Genomic DNA, 18,591 nt, shown 5'->3' on the forward strand with positions numbered 1-18,591 from the left:
TTATTGCTTGTGATGTGTGTCTATGTATGTATTAACACGATGTACTGAACGGGGTGATAATAGCTTGAGCTACCTCATCCCTTTGTGTGTATTTTACCTCAATAAACTTATTTCAATTTCAATTTCAATTTTTCAAAGCGCCTCGTGACTGTCATTTGAATTTAGTTACTTGTGGGAGATCAGCAGACTGGTCGTCTGCACCACAACAATATGTCCGATTCCCTTAACATAGATATAAACACTATTTAATTGTACATTTTGCCACCATTTACAAGTATTTACATATGCACCGTGATTGAGTAGAAATATATAAATATTTTTATTTTAATCTTGTCGAGAAAGGAATTCTGAAATAAACTGAAATCTTACAAAGAAAATTCTTATTTAACAGTTCCGGACAAAGGCTAATCTATGACAGACAAAATTACCAACATTACAGAAAAGTAACTAAAAATATATTTGTTTAACTTGGAATAGTTAATTTTTTCTTCACCATAAGTATGCTTATAAATAATATATTTTCATATATAATTTATACAGTATAGTGTAGTAAGCAAAAAGCTGCATATTAGATTTATACATTTATATGAAGGGTTGGCAGCCATAAGGAGGTGCATCCCGTGACTTCAGTAGACATCCGCCACAGGTGATCGCTGCTGCTACGACAACATGTCCAAGGTTCCCACCCCCATGGCAATGCCCACCCTCCCGGAGGACATAGACAGAGGTAGGGGGCGGTGTGACTGAGGTTAAGCTGTCACTGGTGAACCTTAAGATAAACAGGCGGTACTCAGGTGGGTGTCGGGGTTTGCTCGACTTAGGGCACTGTTGCCCCAATTTCAACTTTCTTTATATCTAATTAACTAACCTAGCCTTAACTAACAATATTAACCTATTGGCAACTCGTCGTAATGATGTGTAAAACTCGCCAAGAAGGTAACATGGTACAACAGATTTTCTCTGCTTGATAATGATAATTCGTAATCAGTCTCCGTGGTGCAGTGGTAAGACACTCGCCTGGCGTTCTGCGAGCGCTTTGTCCTGGGTTCGTATCCTGGCCGGGGAGGATTTACTGGGCGCAATTCCTTAACTGTAGCCTCTGTTTAACGCAACAGTAAAATGTGTACTTGGTTGTAACAACGATTCTTCGCGGCGGGGATCGTATTCCAGGGACCTGCCCCTAGACGCTACGCATACTAGTGGCTCTACAACAATGTAACAACTCTTGTATATATCTATAAAAAAAAAAAAAAAAAAAAAAAACTCACATTCACCTCCTCTGCCCTCCACCCTCCTCCACCCCCCTTAAAAGTAAAAAACAAAAATTCACTTTTACTGCCATTCCCATTGTTCAGCATGAAAGGGGGAAACATTCTTACTATAGTTACACTCCTTATGGTTGCCCACTAAGAGACAGGTAACCAGTTAGACTTACCAAGGTCCCCCATAGCCTTCTCCACAACACTTGCCTAACTCCAGGTACCTATTTACTGCTAGGTGAGCATAAGCATCATGGGAAAGGAAAAAAGTCCAAACATCTCGTCACAACCAGGAATCTATCTGGGGTCCAGTCAGTTGTGGGCCAACTGATAGTCACTGCGCTGCAGGTCACTGATGTATACGGTAACATAGCATCTTCTTTTATGTGTGTGTGTGTGTATATATATAATGGAAACATGTATATACCATGTACAGTATGACATCTAGTTTGGCTCATAAAGATGGGTCTAATCATGGGGTGTATTTCTCTGCTATGTATTTGGGTTCTTTAAAAGTATCGTCAATATGAAAGCTTTTCACCACCTTATGTCTTCACGACTTTCTGAGTAACCCTAATTTAACCCTAAATCAACCTAACCTAATCCCAACCTTAAACCCAACCTTAAACCCAACCTTAAACCCATCCCTAAACCCATCCCTAAACCCATCCCTAAACCCATCCCTAAACCCAACCTTAAACCCATCCCTAAACCCATCCCTAAACCCAACCTTAAACCCATCCCTAAACCCATCCTTAAACCCATCCCTAAACCCATCCCTAAACCCAACCCTAAACCCAACCCTAAACCCATCCCTAAACCCATCCCTAAACCCATCCCTAAACCCATCCCTAAACCCATCCCTAAACCCAACCCTAAACCCAACCTTAAACCCAACCTTAAACTCATCCCTAAACCCAACCTTAAACCCATCCCTAAACCCAACCTTAAACCCATCCCTAAACCCAACCCTAAACCCAACCCTAAACCCAACCCTAAACCCAACCTTAAACCCAACTTTAAACCCATCCCTAAACCCATCCCTAAACCCATCCCTAAACCCATCCCTAAACCCAACCTTAAACCTGTCCCTAAACCAACCCGTTCTCGCACTTTCGTATAGTCAATATTGACTTATTAAATACGTGCATATGTGACATACTAAACATACTAGTTTACCTTGAAAAGCTTCATAGAAAATACCGACCTTACCTAACCTTCTTAGTATGTTAAGATAAGCATCTTATTGCTTCGTAATTACAATTATTACTTGACCTATTATAGGTATAGGTTAAGTAATAATTGTAATTACTAGTAATAATTGTAACCTATTATAGGTATAGGTTAAGTAATAATTGTAATTACAAAGCAATAAGATGCTTATCTTAACATACTAAGAAGGTTAGGTAAGGTCGGTGCTTTCTATGAAGCTTTTCAAGGTAAACTAGTATGTTTAGTATGTCACATATGCACGTATTTAATAAGTCAATATTGACTGTAAGAAAGTGCGAGAACGGGTTGCCCTAAACCTATCCCCAAACCCAACCCTAAACCCAACCTTAAACCCAACCCTAAACCCAACCTTAAACCCAACCTTAAACCCAACCCTAAACCCAACCTTAAACCCAACCCTAAACCCAACCTTAAACCCAACCTTAAACCCAACCTTAAACCCATCCCTAAACCCATCCCTAAACCCATCCCTAAACCCAACCTTAAACCCAACCTTAAACCCATCCCTAAACCCATCCCTAAACCCATCCCTAAACCCAACCTTAAACCCATCCCTAAACCCAACCTTAAACCCATCCCTAAACCCAACCTTAAACCCATCCCTAAACCCAACCCTAAACCCAACCCTAAATTCAACCCTAAACCCAATCCTAAACCCAATCCTAAAACCAATCCTAAACCCAACCCTAAACCCAATCCTAAACCCAACCCTAAACCCAACCCCAACCCTAACCCCAGGGTTGCTTTTTGGTCTTACCAACATTGTAAGTGGTTTCATGAATATATATATCATATTATAAGCATTAGTAACAGTTAATGCAACACATAAAACCTTCAGAACTGAAGGGCAAGAGCTACGAAGAGAGATTAGAGGCATTAAATATGTCAAAACTAGAAGATAGAAGAAAAAAAGAGGTGATATGATCACTATGTACAAAATAGTAACAGAAATTGATGAAATTGATAGGGAAGATTTCCTGAGACCTGGAACTTGAAGAACAAGAGGTCATAGATTTACACTAACTAAACAAAGATGCCGAAGAAATTATAATGTACGATTACGTTACGTTGTTGGGTAGATTAGATACACATTGTTTAGTGAGTTTTCATATTTATTTAGTAGTCTTGATTACAGCAGTCAGTTGGTGGCATTGTCGTAAACGTTCAGACGGAGTTTGGAGCAGAGCAGAGAGCTGAGTGAGGCCGGAGTCGCGGAGCTCTATGTGGGAGTGTGGTGGCTCAATTGGGAATTGTGAGTGTCTGAACTTGGGGAACGAGAGTGTGGCGGCTCGGTTGGGAATTGCGAGTGTCTGAACTCGGGGAGCGAGAGCATTGTAGCTCGATGCGGTTGTAGTCTGCTGTCTACTCTGTGTCGAAGCTGTAGCGTCTTGGGTCAATTAGAACTGTACATGCCGAGTGCTACATTGTTGACTGTGGGAATTGTACTGTCCGCTATTCCGATTGATGAAGATTAAGCCACCCAAAAGGTGGCACGGGCATGAATAGCCCGTAAGTGGTTGCCCTTTTGAGCCATTACCAGTATCATTAGCTGATACTGGAGATCTGTGGAGGTGCGACTGCACCCTGCGTGACGGGAGATGTCTCCCGTCACGCTATTCCTCATATCGCTTGCTTATATGGTGACTACACCTCAGCTCCCTCCAACAAGATGAGAATAATATTATCTGTAATTGGGGAAAGGATTGTAGCTTCTGTAATTAGTGCTAATTAGTTATGCTATTAAGATAATGAGTTAATGGAGCGAGTATAAGGGTTACTCGCTACAAAATATAAGAAAATTCACTTTCGCAAAAAGAGTTGTAGACGGTTGGAACAAGTTAGGTGAGAAGGTGGTGGAGGCCAAAACCGTCAGTAGTTTCAAAGCGTTATATGACAAAGAGTGCTGGGAAGACGGGACACCACGAGCGTAGCTCTCATCCTGTAACTACACTTAGGTAATTACATGATCGATGTGCACCAAAATTTTAGAATTATCTCGGCTGACTGATGTGATGTAATGTAATGTAATGTTCCAACAACAGCCACTCTCCAACTTTTGGTTGGATAATCATCTGCCACAGATGTCAGGGAAACACTCCATCAGATCACTTTTTGTATCTGAAGAGAGTTCCTGACATTCATGAATTTCAACTACATTATTACAGTTTTACTTTACCGTTGCTTGAAAACCATTCAAATTACAAACAAAATTTTAAATAACATACAGTACTTCTAAAATCTGTATTAACAAAACCCGTTTTAACTTGTATATACAATATATAAATAAACTTAAGTATATGAATGAAAACTATTTCCAGCCCATACACTCCCAGTACGCCTAAAATTGCTTCAATTTGTATTGTCTGTATTGCTTTTGTTTGTGTACCTGTCTTGTAATGTTCAGAACTGTGGGTATTAAACTAGCTGTAATCAGGGTTATGTTGAACATGTAGTGAAATATTAGAATATAAATTCTCTCTGTCCAGCTCCTCCCATATGTCATTGGACCAGGGAGAGTGGCCTTTAGCCGGTGTCCTTCTGTGTTAATGTAATGAATGTTTAGACCACTCGTACACGCTTTGTCAGGGAAGCCATCCTTCAGAAACGAGTGTACGCCATTCATAAATTATGTTGTTTCTTAAATAGTTTGGTATAGCCTATTGCCTATGTAGTTTTTAAAAATTAATTTTGGTTGTGTATCAATGCATTAACATCACTGTGTATGTATAAATGAGTATTTTATAAGAGGCTGTACATGATCGAATTGGTTATGAAGATGATTGTGTTTGCTGTGTTTGGGGTTATCTAATCCAGCACTGTTGACAGAAGTGGGAAAGTGGGGTAAGAAATTTGAAGTGGAACAGACCATAATGCATTTGTATTCATATAGTGTGAGGTTTCCAGCCATAAAGCAAAAAGTATTCCATTATATCCTCCTGGCCCGGGCACCATTAGCAGAATGGGGAGTCTGGTAGCTGTAGACAATATTCACCTAGTCGTATTCGCCTAGTTGTGCTTGCGGGGGGTTGAGCTCTCCTCTTTTGTCCCGCCTCTCAACTGTCAATCAGTCAACTGTTACTAACTACAGCTAACTTTTTTTTCTCCACTCACACGCCCAGGAAGCAGCCCATAACAGCTGTCTAACTCCCAGGTACCTATTTTACTACTAGGTAACAGGGGCATCAGGGTGAAATAAACTGCCCATTTTGTTTCTGCCATCACTGGGAATCGAACCCGGACTCTAGGATTACGAGTCCAGAAAGCTGTCCACTTGGCTATCAGGCCCCTGATGTTAGTGAAGATGTTCTGCTGGTATTGTATGCTCGGTTCTTGGCTAATTAATAATAATAATAATTTTTATTCAGGTAAAAGTACATACATACAAAATGAGTTACAAAACAGAATGTTGGAGTTCTAGATAGAGCTACAGTACATACTATGCCTAAAGGCACAATATGCACAGCATTTTAGGCAAACACATTAACAGTAGTGTTCAGCCACTGATCCTGATGTCATGCCCGTGGCAGGAAAAAGCATCAGTGCCCATTGTGGCCGGTTGAGCGGTCAAAACTGCTGGAGCAAGCTCCTCCCTCCATAACATTATGTTCCATGTTAATTACTATTGCCAATGGAAAACATATAAATAATGTTACTGATAAAAACCTCTGAAATGAATTGTAACAATCTGCTGTACTGTATATGATGATGGCAGAGTGTTGTGTAGATAAAACACCTGCGAAGGTATGAACCAAAGTTTGGTGATGACTGGAATTATGTCTTGTGGTGAGCATCCAGCCCGAGCAGGGTCAACATCTGGCCAGGAGTTATGGTTTATGAGATTTACCATAGTTGGAGAGAGAGAACCTGTTAGGCTTATCAAGGTACCCCAAGACCAACTACTGACCTTCTCCAGGATGCAACCCAACACAGTTGCCTAACACCCAGGTACCTATTTGCAGCTAGGTGAACAGTGGCATTAGGTGAACGAAAATATGACCAATTATATCTGTACTACCTGGGGATCAAATCCGAGACCCTCACTTGTGAGTCGAGGATGTAGACCACTGGTTTACACTCATGTTTAAAGTTTCACATCATAAATATGTGGAACATGTTTCTAATACAGTATAACAAGGTTATAGACATGAACAGGAATTTAGCAAAATATTAACTGCCTGAAGAATGCAACTACACTAGAATCTGGTGTCAAGCTACTTGTACTCAGTCACAGACTGTACATTAACGACTGGATATTCTTAAGAGTTGTCTTAAAGTTCAACAGTTGCGAATATTTCTGGGAGCACTCTGCCCAAGCACTTGGGCTGGTCGGTAGAGCGAGGGTCTCGCTTCATGCAGGTCGGCATTCAATCTCCGACTGTCCAAGTGGTTGGGCACCATTCCTTTCCCCCGTCCTGTCCCAAATCCTTATCCTGATCCCATCCAAGCACTGTATAGCTTGGTGCTTTCCCTGATAATTCCCTTCCCTCTCAGTAACTCTTGTGATGCTCAACATTGATCAAGCCAAGCCTTAGAGAAACGCCGCTACAAGTCTCAGAGACCCCTCCTTAACTGCTGGGAGTCAGGACCAGAATATAGCTCTCTTCATGAAGTAAGACGTCTTGGGGACCAGAGACGTACCCAAAACTGAGAACTCCCCCACAAGAGAGTACTGTACAAGTACAACACAACGAGTAACTATTGAAAGAAATGTAACAAGGCAAATGATCATTGTCTTGATTATGGATATGATGAAAAGCATGTCAGATGTGCATAGTTTGTGGAATATAGAAGGTTCTCTTGTGTTGTATTTTGATCTTTAAAGAGAATGAAAAATTTGGTCTCTTTTTTTTTTTTTTTTTTTTTTTTTTTTTTTTTTTCTCTCTTTATTAATCCTCTAAACTTAACTTGTCCTAATTATTATGCAGGTGTGGCAGGGGCAACAAGCGTGTTGGTGCAGCGAGCCAATGAGATCCGCCAGCAGAAGGTCAATTGGCCCTCATACCTCCAGTAAGTGATGATTATAACTACTTTCTCCCAGGTCATCCTGTACTAGCCAGCCCCATGAATTCTGGTACAGTATCTCTGTATCTTGTATTGTTTCTCTATGCCTTGCCCAACTTGGTGAAACATTTATCACATAACCTGTCCTCTCGATAGGTTGTGTTTTTTACGTTACTGATACGATAATGACATTACAAATGTATCCTATAATGAAAAGTAATGGGTCTGTTAAGTCTGACCTCGGGCCAAGCTTGGGGAGTAGAAGAACCCCCGAAACCCTCTCCAGGTATGCTCCGGGTAATAGCTTACAAATACAGTACAGTACTGTATCCTTCCAAGTACGAATCCCTCCAGGGGCATGTGATTCTCCTGGCTCCATGGTGGCTGGCCCAGCCTTGGTTTCAGGCATTGCTTGCTCAGTGTCTGAACCCGAGAATTTTTCCACGGGTCCACTTCTTTCAGCAGGTCGGGGCAGTGAGGTACCATGCTGGTTTGCCCTACTCATCCGCTCTTTGCGTTTGGTGTTTTTGATGCGAGTGTATCACCATTTATATGGTGATCAGGTGACTTCTCTGATGATGTCCCACCTGTGGTCTTCCTTTCGGCGACAGTATGAAGTCTCGTGGCATTCCTTTTGCCATTCCCTTTCTCATCGTAGGTTGTCTTCCATTTCTGATTGTGTTTTTTGTTCTTTCTCTCCTGGCTTTTTCAGGACCGGCCTCTTATGCCGAATACTGTCGCATCTTATCGTGCGGTGCTGGCAGAGCTGCTTCAGATTGCGTTCGGAGTAGATGTCACTTCTGCTTCGTTCCGCAAGCTCTCTCGTACATTTTTTCATCTCCGGTCTGCTCATGCACCGCCTGAGCCATGCTGGTCTTTGGAGTGCATGCTCTCTATTCTCTCTTCTCCTCTGTTTGTTGTGGCCCCTTCGGTTCAAGATTGCTTTGGAAGGCTTTGTTTTTGTTGGCTTTGGCTTCTGGGGGTTGGGTTGTGGAGCTTCATGCTCTCCTCCAGCACAGGGGTTTCTGCTCTTTTGATTCTGGTGATCGTTTTGTACGTTTGCAGCCATTTCCTTCTTTTCTGATGAAGAGTGAGACAGCGGGCTTCTGTAGTGGTCTGTGGGTTATTGACGCTTGGTTAGTCAGGCAGGGGGTCCTTCGTGTTTTGTGTCTGGTTGCGGCTCTCCACCATTATCTGCACACCGTGGGTTCTGTGTCCGGGGACGCGCTTTGAGTAGATCCAGTGTCCCTCGTTCCTTGTTCCAGGGCTCGGGTCTTTAGTCTCCATGGTATAGTGGTAAGACACTCGCCTGGCGTTCCACGAGCGCTTTGTCATGGGTTCGTATCCTGGCCGGGGAGGATTTACTGGGCGCAAATCCTTAAGTGTAGCCTCTGTTTAATGCAACAGTAAAATGTGTACTTGGTTGTAACAACGATTCTTCGCGGTGGGGATCGTATTCCAGCGACCTGCCCGAAATGCTACGCGTACTTGTGGCTGTACAAGAATGTAACTCCTCTTGTATATATCTAAAAAAAAATAAGGTTGTCCGCAGGGTTATCAAGTCTAGCCAGCATTCGGTCTAACCTCGTGCTCGTAATGTGCGCAAGTTTGCGGCTCTTGCTTTCATTTTTGGTAATATGTGGGGCTGACATTTGGGCACGGGGGTTTTGGAGGCCGAACAGGGTCCTGGCCGCTTGTTATCTTGTGAACATTCTAGGTCCTCTGTGGCCTTATGTGGCCTTGGGCCATCAGTTGCAGCCGGTTGTCCCATGTTTGTGGGACAGCAGCACCGCATGAGGCATGCGGTGCTGCTGCCTCCCCGGGCAAGTTTCCTTTTTTCTTCTCTGTGGGTAGATAGCTTCAGGGAGCCGTAGGGGTTTTCCCCAGAAAACCAGCATTGAATGTAATGAAATGCCATTATCTGGGTTGAGCCACGGAGGCTCCCTGACACCCTCCCTCCCTCCCTCCGGTTGGCATTTATATTTTCATTTATTTTCAGTCTCCAAACAGCACTTGGTCACCCAGGGCGGTGCCCCCCCCCCCCCCCCCCCCGGGCGCTGGCTTAGTGGATGTTTCCTTATTTGTTGTTTCTTCTTGGGGGGGGGGGGGGAGTTCTTGGACTGTTTGGTCTTGGGTTGCAATGTTTTACCAGTTGGTGTTTGTAATGGTCCTCCTACCTTTCTGTGTGATACCTCTGGTCAATGGCAGACATAACTAGACACTCACAAAGTGGAGTGTTTCATAAGCCATTGCTCCCATCACCTCTCTGAGAGAACCAGGTTCTGGCTCGTGGTTCCCGGTAGGCTCAAAACTCTAATTAACTGATGCTCTAGACTACTATAATGGATATCAGTCAGTTAGCTTCAGGGAGCCGTAGGGGCTCAACTCAGAAAATGGCATTTCATTACATTCAACGCTGGATTTTTTGCATACAAATGTACAATTCTAAAAGTTTTCCCCTATTGGACAGGTGAGGTGACAATTTTGGTGATAGCTCAATTTTGAGGGTTAATACATGCCTCTTGTCCTGCATGCCTCTTCAGCAAATGTTGAACAAGATAGAGCTTGACATAGCTTGGGCCTCGTAGCCTGGTGGATAGCGCGCAGGACTCGTAATTCTGTGGCGCGGGTTCGATTCCTGCACGAGGCAGAAACAAATGGGCAAAGTTTCTTTCACCCTGAATGCCCCTGTTACCTAGCAGTAAATAGGTACCTGGGAGTTAGTCAGCTGTCACGGGCTGCTTCCTGGGGGTGGAGGCCTGGTCGAGGACCGGGCCGCGGGGACACTAAAGCCCCGAAATCATCTCAAGATAACCTCAAGATAGCAGTGATGTCACGAGATACGACAATGGTTTTTCATGTCATGTGATCTAGGCTGGTGGTGATGGAACTTCACAAGGATTGCATTCTGGTAGTTCATTATCTCATCAGATGTAGTTCCAATCATCCTATTCCATTTGAAGACACTGGATAATCTTGTTTCTGATGTCTATATATATTCACCTAGTTGTGCTTGCGCGGTGTTGAGTTCTGGCTCTTTGGTCCCGCCTCTTAACTGTCAATCAACTGGTGTACAGATTCCAGAGCCTACTGGGCTCTATCAAAGCAACATTTGAAACTGTGTATGGAGTCTGGCTCCACCACATCACTACTTCCATCTGTTAACTACTGACTCTGAAAAAATTCTTTCTAATATTTCTGTGGCTCATTTGGTTACTAAGTTTCCACCTGTGTCCCCCTTGTTTGTGTTCCATCCATGCTAAAGAGTTTGCTTTTGTCCACCCTGTCAATTCCCCTGAGAATTTTGTAGGTGGTTATCGTCTCCCCTTACTCTTTTGTTTTCCAGGGATGTGAGGCTCAGCTCCTTTAGCCTTTCCTCGTAGCTCATTCCTCTCAGTTCCGGGACTAGTCTGATGGCATACAGTACCTCCGAATCTTCTTCTAACTTTGTCTTGTGTTTAACTAGGTATGGACAGTATGGACAGCTTAACTAGATGTGTATTTAGTCCTCTGTGCAGTCCTTTTGCGGAGAGACAAAAAAAATGGGGCCTTAAATTTCTCCTTGTAGTTTAGCCATTGTTGCTGCTGTTCACGGATATTATACCATGTATATTTAGCTATAAAGAATTATATAGCAGGATCTGAATATGACTTTACATATTTATCACAGGTCCCAAATGATCACCCAGGAAGATTATGAGGTCATTATCGCAGTAGAAGTGCCTGGTCAAAATCGGCAGGTTCGTCTGAACACACAGCGTTACCAAGTGGCCCGCACCTTCATGAACCTACTGGGTCACATCAGTAAAGACCAGACCATCCAGTACATCCTCATTCTCGTTGATGACATTCTCTCCGTGAGTACTGTATTAGGCTCTCCTTTTGCATGTTATACATAACAGGCAAAACTTTGGGGATATTCTTTCTGGAAGTATTAGGCCTTTCTTTGGATGTTGTTTTATAGAGAGCAAGACTTTCAGGCTTACTAAGGTTTCAAAATTATTTAAATAGAATTGGTCATTTGTCAGAGAAGATGACAGGTAATGTGTGTTAAAATATTCTATATATATATAAAAATATAATTAATTATACTCTTGTAACTTCTGAAATTTTCATTATTGGGACAGAAAGCTTAAATTTATGCTTAGTGAGTTTGCCTGTAAACCAATACAGTACAGACATTTTCCAGGATGCTACCTAACATACAGTTGCATACCTTGCATACAGTTGCATGACTCCTAGATATCTACCTCTGTTTACTGCTAGATGAAGAGGCATTAGGTGAAAAGAAACATGCCAAACCATTTGTCCTACCTGGGGATCAAACCCGACTCCCTCAGTTGAGCCAAGAACGTAGATCACAACGCTACAGGACCCATATTTATTGGGTTTGACTGTGTGCAATCAAACAATACCCAAGCAGTGCAGCTTGGGTATTGTTTATGTACTTCCCAAAAATTGTACATTTTTTACTTTGTTTTTTCTTTTTACATTGACTAGTTTGCAGCTTTGCTTCTCCCCTAGGTAATTTGTTAGTACAGTAATAGCAACTGAAGCTACATACAGCCACTGTTGTATGTGTTTCCTCATTGTGCAGTAACCAGATCATCCTGCATTAGACTTGCCTTTTTGACCAAAGGATGTAGATTACATAACTCAAGCTACCCATGACCTGACTGATTTATAATGTACCTTGAGGTGCTTCCGGGGCTTAGCGTCCCCGCGGCCCGGTCGTCGATCAGGGCTCCTGGTTGCTGGACTGATCAACCAGGCTGTTGGACGCGGCTGCTCGCAGCCTGACGTATGAGTCACAGCCTGGTTGATCAGGTATCCTTTGGAGGTGCTTATCCAGTTCTCTCTTGAACACTGTGAGGGGTTTGCCAGTTATGCCCCTTATGTGTAGCGGAAGCATGTTGAACAGTCTCGGGCCTCTGATGTTGATAGAGTTCTCTCTCAGAGTACCTGTTGCACCTCTGCTTTTCAACGGGGGTATTCTGCACATCCTGCCATGTCTTCTGGTCTCATGTGATGTTATTTCTGTGTACAGGTTTGGGACCAGCCCCTCTAATATTTTCCACGTGTAAATTATTACAGTGTAGATTAATTATTGTAGATTATTATTATTAATGTAGATGAATATCATACATATTTATGAGAGTTTGGCCAATTGGGTGCCTACACAGATGGCATTCATTTCATTCGCTTGGACCATCAGAGATTCAGACTCGGACCTGTTGTCCCATCAACCACACGGATGCTCACAGTAAGGAAGGATCTCGGAAGTAACTAACTGGTCTCCAATGGAGACGTTAAACCTTCCCAGGAGCATCAGTAAGGTATTTGGAGGTAATCCACCCTTTCATCCATGTCATGCAAGATGCAAGCCACAATAGTGTGGGTAATAACATAGCATTTATTATACCCCCAGCTTAACTAGTTGGTCACTCGTGTATATGTAGAGTTTCCACAGCTGAATGCTGAAAGTTGTTTGGTAGTAATTGTTCTTGAAGTTGCAATTTTCAAGAAGTCTTCTTTGTCAATTTTGTAAATTCCTTTTAGGTATATCACAGTCAGGAACTTTTTCCCCATAGCAACTTAGGGGAGGCATAGTTTACTTCAAGCTTTATTTGTTGCATCGATGCGTTCTGGTGAGTTTTCCCCAGTTTAATTATGAATCATTGATCCCCCTGCATCTGTCATCTCGTATTGTGGTCCTGGCTCCCGGTTGCAGCGGGTGAGTCTCGGAGGCCTGGTGTGTTGGGCTAAGCCTTGGTGGTACCGGAGATAAGCTCAGGGAGCTACTATGGGGGTTCCACAAAAAAGGGCATTTGCACTACACTTAATGCTTCATTTGTTTAGGGGGGGGGAGTGGATAATTTGGGATTTCATTGTACTGTACTTTAAACATTTATGTAAAAAAGAGCCTAGATTAAGTGCTTGCCATCTGTGTATGCACCCAATTGGCCAAACACTCATAAATTTAATGATTATAATTTGTTATTCTCTTTATAAAGACCGTAAATCACCTGTATATTATTTGGTCGATCTAGCGATTTGGGAGACTGAAAGTCAGAAAATTTGAGTGCACTATTTACCAGAGGAAAGTGGTCTATGTCCTCGGATCACAACTGAAGAATTCAAATACAATATCCAAGCAGGACACACATGGTTGACATGTTTCCTTTCAACTGATTCATCTGTTCATTTAGCAGTTGAATATGTACCCAAGAGTTAGGTAATTATTGAGGGTTTCATCCTGGGTAAGGTCAGCAGTTGGCATATGGGGGCTTCAATAAAGTTAAGTTCAGGCTTCCTGTCTCTGACAACAATGCTGTAATTATTTTGCATTGTTACATCTTATTCCAATCTTGTAATTTTTTTCCATTTTGTTTTCCAGGAAGAGAAGTCTCGTGTTGAAATTTTTAAAGAGTGTGCACGTAAGAATCGGGAGAGTATGTGGAGTCCTTTTCTTAACCTGCTGACACGACCTGACACATTCATAATCAACATGACTGCTCGCATCATTGCCAAGTTGGCGTGTTGGTCCCGTGAGCCCATGGATGGTTCAGACCTTACCTTCTACCTGACCTGGCTTAAAGATCAGCTCCGCACACCTGTACGTTCAATCTGATTTGTCCTTTTTGCTCTATTGAAGTGTTTGTCCAGTCACTTAGCCTGATTGGTACAATGAAGGCTTTGTTTCTTGCAGGCTAGCATTTGATTCCCAATGGTCTAAATAAGTTTGTCAACCTTTGTATCCTTACAATAATTGTCATGTTTTAGATAAAAACAGGACTTCAGTGTCAACTGAAAGGAGACAGATTCTTTCTTTGCTCATGATGCTTTCTAAATGAGAATAATTAAACAAGATTTAATAAAAAACTCACTTGCATGTGAGGGGGGAAAATAAAGGGGGCAGGAAATTAGTTTTTCAAACTTGCTCAAGCACTTTCAAAATTTTTATACATAATCTATTGGGCACATGCTCCAAATTTGTCTAAATGATCATCAACGTAACTTGAAAAACAAGAAAATTAAAAATAATTATATAATTAAATATTAAAAATTTCAGATTTTCAAATGAGCTTCAAAAATAAAAAATATCACATTGTTAAGTTTGTGTTATTATGATCTCAGAATAGCATATGATCTTCATTTTCCTAAGTTATAATTATAGGATTCAGTATAGTTTAGTGTAAAAAAAATTGTCAATATGGCATTTAAAATATGCATCAGATTTAGATCAAAAGAATCATAACTCCAAAAGTTTAGAGTTTATGAAAAAACAAGCCTACAAAATTGTAGAACAGACAGCTGTGCACATTATATGTAAAAATGGTGAGAATCGGTCTAAAAATGGATTTTTGCAACTGACTCAAAGTTGTAATTCTAGTTATAGAGATAATTGCAATTGTAGTTATCGACAATGAATAAGGTACTGTAATTCTAGTTCATTAATTTACTTGTATGTTTTAATTAACATGGTTTGGCATTTGTACTCGAATATATGAAAGTTGTAGGTCAATGTGTGTTGAAATGAAGTCAAGATAAAATAACCCCCACAAACTAACAATATATACTATTAATTATAATGATTTAGGGGATCTATATGTAGACTTTATGTAAGTAATAAAGCCCTAATCTGGTCCTAGTCATCAAAACAACCAAAAGAGAATAGAGTTTGAAATCTGTGAGAAAATCACCCCAAACAATTCAAAGTCCCAAGTTCAGCCAGTTGTGACTGATTTATTTGTTGACCAATTTCATTGTATCTTAACATAGTTAGGGAAGAGTATGCACTCTACAGGTCGTAAAGGTTACAACAAAATTAGATAATAAACAAAGGAGAAAAAATTGCCTATTTTTTTTTTTTTTTTTGCGGGGGGGGGGGGGGGGACATTGATGAAAGTAACAAATATTAACATTGGACAATGTATTTATATGATATATAACAAAATAGAGGCTAATAACATACTCATTATTATTTGTGTTATTATGTATTACTCAGCAATGTTATAAAGGCACCAACTGTATATCCACTTTGTGGACACTTCTTACTACTGTTGTTATTCTTCTTTAAGTGTCGGACAGGTGCTTGCATCTCTTTATCACTACATTATTCCTTAGTTCCAGTTAATAACAGCTGTTCTCCTTATCAACAAAACTTTTTTTTTTTTTTTAAATGGTCTAAAATCCATTTCTGAAAATATTGGGATGAAACTTTCATGATGCTGAAGCGAATAAGTTGGAGATTTGTTTAACATTTACTAGTAATTTTCACATAATTCAAATATTTTTTCTTTTCCCGCCTCCTTAACACTTTCGCCCAGCGACGACTCAGCATTGAGTCCTCCGTAAAACGGGCAAGTCTAGCGAGGACTCAGCATAGTCCTCCATGCGGCAACAGTAGCGGCATTTTCGGGAAGATTTTTTCCAGTTTTGGATATTATATGCATATACTCTTGTAGGGAATTTCATTGCGAATACATTGATATGAAAATGAAAGACCTAGGACCAGAATTGAGGTAACAAAGTTGAAAACAGAATTCCCATTTTATTGCTCTTTATTAGCACTCATGGGGGTAACACTCTGTCACTTTCTTTGTTTGCTGTAGGTAACCCCAGGCTTTTGGACTTTATATTTGCATATACTCCTGTAGAGAATTCTATTGCAAACTCAATGATACCAAAATGAAAGACCTAGGATGGGAATTGAAATGTCCAAAGTGAAGAAAGTGAAGTGCAGAGAGAGCTCTTGCCCGCTCCCGGGTAAGAAACTCACTTTCTCGCCGGGCTTTTGGGACTTATATTCATTTAGTCCTGTAAAGAATTCTATTGCGAACACATTGATACCAAATTGAAAAACCTAGGATGAGAATTGAGATGACAAAGTTGAAAAAAGTATACACTTTTCAGAATTACCACGCCCTCTAATGTAATGAGAGGAGCTTGGGGTGGCGTGGCGCTCTCTTTCTGGTAACCGCGGCCTGTTTTCATCATGTCGGCGGGTGGAGATCGCTGTTGTTTTGATATTATATGCATATAGGCCTGTTGGGAATTCTATTGCAAACACATTGATACCAAAATGAAAGACCTAGGATGAGAATTGAGGTGACAAAACTGAAAAAAAGAGTGTAAACATTTTATCACTCTTGTGCGCTCCCGGCGGGCAACTTTCTCTCACTTTCTCTGTTAGTTGCGAATGGTAAGCTGGGCTTTTGGAGTTTATATGCATTTAGTCCTGTAGAGAATTCTATTGCGAACACATTGATACCAAATTGAATATCTTAGGATGAGAATTGAGCTGACAAAGTTGTAAAGATTATACACTTTTCAGAATTTTCCGCGCTCTCCCTCGCGTTCTCGCAGAATGCCCAAAATGCCCTAGGGTAGTAGGGAGGTCCCGCGCCCGGTGAGCGAAAGTGTTAAGTTATTTATCAGTATCTCTAGCGGAACCCCAGTTAGAAAGGCTAGTCTAAATGGTTGGGCGCCTTTCCTTTCCTTTGACCTCAAATCTTAGTTTCTTGTCATAAGCCTTTCAAGTGCTATAAGTCATACTGGCTTAGTGCTCCCCATGTTACTGACAACACACAGTGTGTGTGTTGTCAATTTTCAATGAACATGAATTTTTAGTCATAATACAATGCTCCATTTACAGAGCATGTCTCTCGTGTGTATGGCGTTTAGAGAACCATGTGCTTGCTTATATGTACATTGGGTGAGATACAGCTCTCTGACCTACCTTGCATTGACCTAACTTGCGCTGATTTCGGGGATCAACGTCCCAGTGGCTCGTGCTCTTGACCATGCCTCCTAGTGCTTTTATTCATGGAACACTTTACAGTATGTCACGACATTCAAGTTGTGATATATTTTGTTTCTTAAAGTTGTGGATACAAGGGGTTTTGACAGCCTCCTCTTTTAGTACATTCCCCCTTGCCACCAACCAATGTCCTCTTCTCCATGAAATGTGGTGTCCAGTTTCATTCATTCTTATATTGTTATGCTGAGTATAGATAGGAGCTGCCTTGCGTAGGCCAATAGTTCTTCTACAGACAAGCCAAAGAACAAGTTTGTCTGTTGATAACTTGATCAGTCAGCCTATTGAATGCCACAGTCCACATGCCCACATGATCATTACAACCTGGCTGATCCAGCACTTCCTGCAGGAATTTATTCCTTTGACTACTGTATGTTTTACTGTAAAAAAACATTTAATTATTTATGTTTTTCCAAACTTTCATTATGCTTGGAGACCATTAATATATTAATCAAAAGTGTTCAATTTTATGATATTAAATAGTCTGAGGTGAGTAAGAGGAGCTTGAAGATTAACACGAGCAAAATATTCCCAGAACAACGAGTACATACAGTCAGTGGGCCGTTGTCTGCAGATGATGCTGCGAGTGGAGGAGTATCGCACCATTTTCTACCAGCTGGATGGTGTCGTTACCATTGTCCAGGTTAGTTATTGAATTTTCTTTCATGTAATACACGTATATTTTTTATCTTCCAAATCCCAATAGAAACCAATTTAAACCAACCCACACAAGTTATAATCAGGGATCCTAAAACAAAAATGGTAGAGCACTTTTCCACTCGCCCAATGGCGCTATTTAGCTACCAGTTGATAGGTACTCGAGAGTTAGTCAGCTGTTGTGGGGTTGCATCCTAGGGAACGTCAGTACAGTAATTTGACCTTGGGGAGACTTCGAAAGGAGCCGAAAATACAGTATATGTATACAAAGCATTTTCTTGACAAAACAAATTATATCACTTTTATTCATCCTTTCACCGTGTATCCCTGAGTACTGTATGTCCTTGTGTGTAAAATATGCATTTATGATACATATTTCTTCTATTATGCATACATTTCACCATCAAGTCATTGTTGTTTGGACTTCATACTGGCTTTTGTAGCACAGCAGCCTACGTCCTTCACTAACAACCGAGGGTCCCAAGTTCAGTCCCCAGTGAGACAGATGTTTAAGCATGTTTCTTTTCACCTGATGCCATCTTTCACCCAACAGTAAATAGATACCCAGGAGTTAGACAGCTATTGTGGGTACAATAGATGGCTAATTTTCTCATTGATACA

General features: G+C 41.2%; 1 protein-coding gene across 2 annotated transcripts in view; it reads left to right on the top strand.

Moving 5' to 3' along the window:
• The first annotated feature begins 592 nt into the window (after positions 1 to 592).
• The window catches only part of VhaSFD (V-type proton ATPase subunit VhaSFD), a 37,079-nt gene continuing 19,080 nt past the window's right edge, over positions 593 to 18,591 (top strand). The window contains exons 1-6 of one of the 2 annotated variants that reach the window (XM_045761958.2): positions 603 to 727; positions 1,498 to 1,623; positions 7,418 to 7,499; positions 11,164 to 11,350; positions 13,891 to 14,109; positions 17,849 to 17,956. In XM_045761958.2, the coding sequence (XP_045617914.1) occupies positions 670 to 727; positions 1,498 to 1,623; positions 7,418 to 7,499; positions 11,164 to 11,350; positions 13,891 to 14,109; positions 17,849 to 17,956 (780 nt within the window). In that variant the 5' untranslated portion in view covers positions 603 to 669. Of the gene's footprint in view, positions 728 to 1,497; positions 1,624 to 7,417; positions 7,500 to 11,163; positions 11,351 to 13,890; positions 14,110 to 17,848; positions 17,957 to 18,591 lie in introns of both variants that reach the window. The other variant, XM_045761967.2, reaches the window with a different exon arrangement.

Source organism: Procambarus clarkii, chromosome 14, assembly GCF_040958095.1.
Source record: "Procambarus clarkii isolate CNS0578487 chromosome 14, FALCON_Pclarkii_2.0, whole genome shotgun sequence".
Lineage (NCBI taxonomy): Eukaryota > Metazoa > Arthropoda > Malacostraca > Decapoda > Cambaridae > Procambarus > Procambarus clarkii.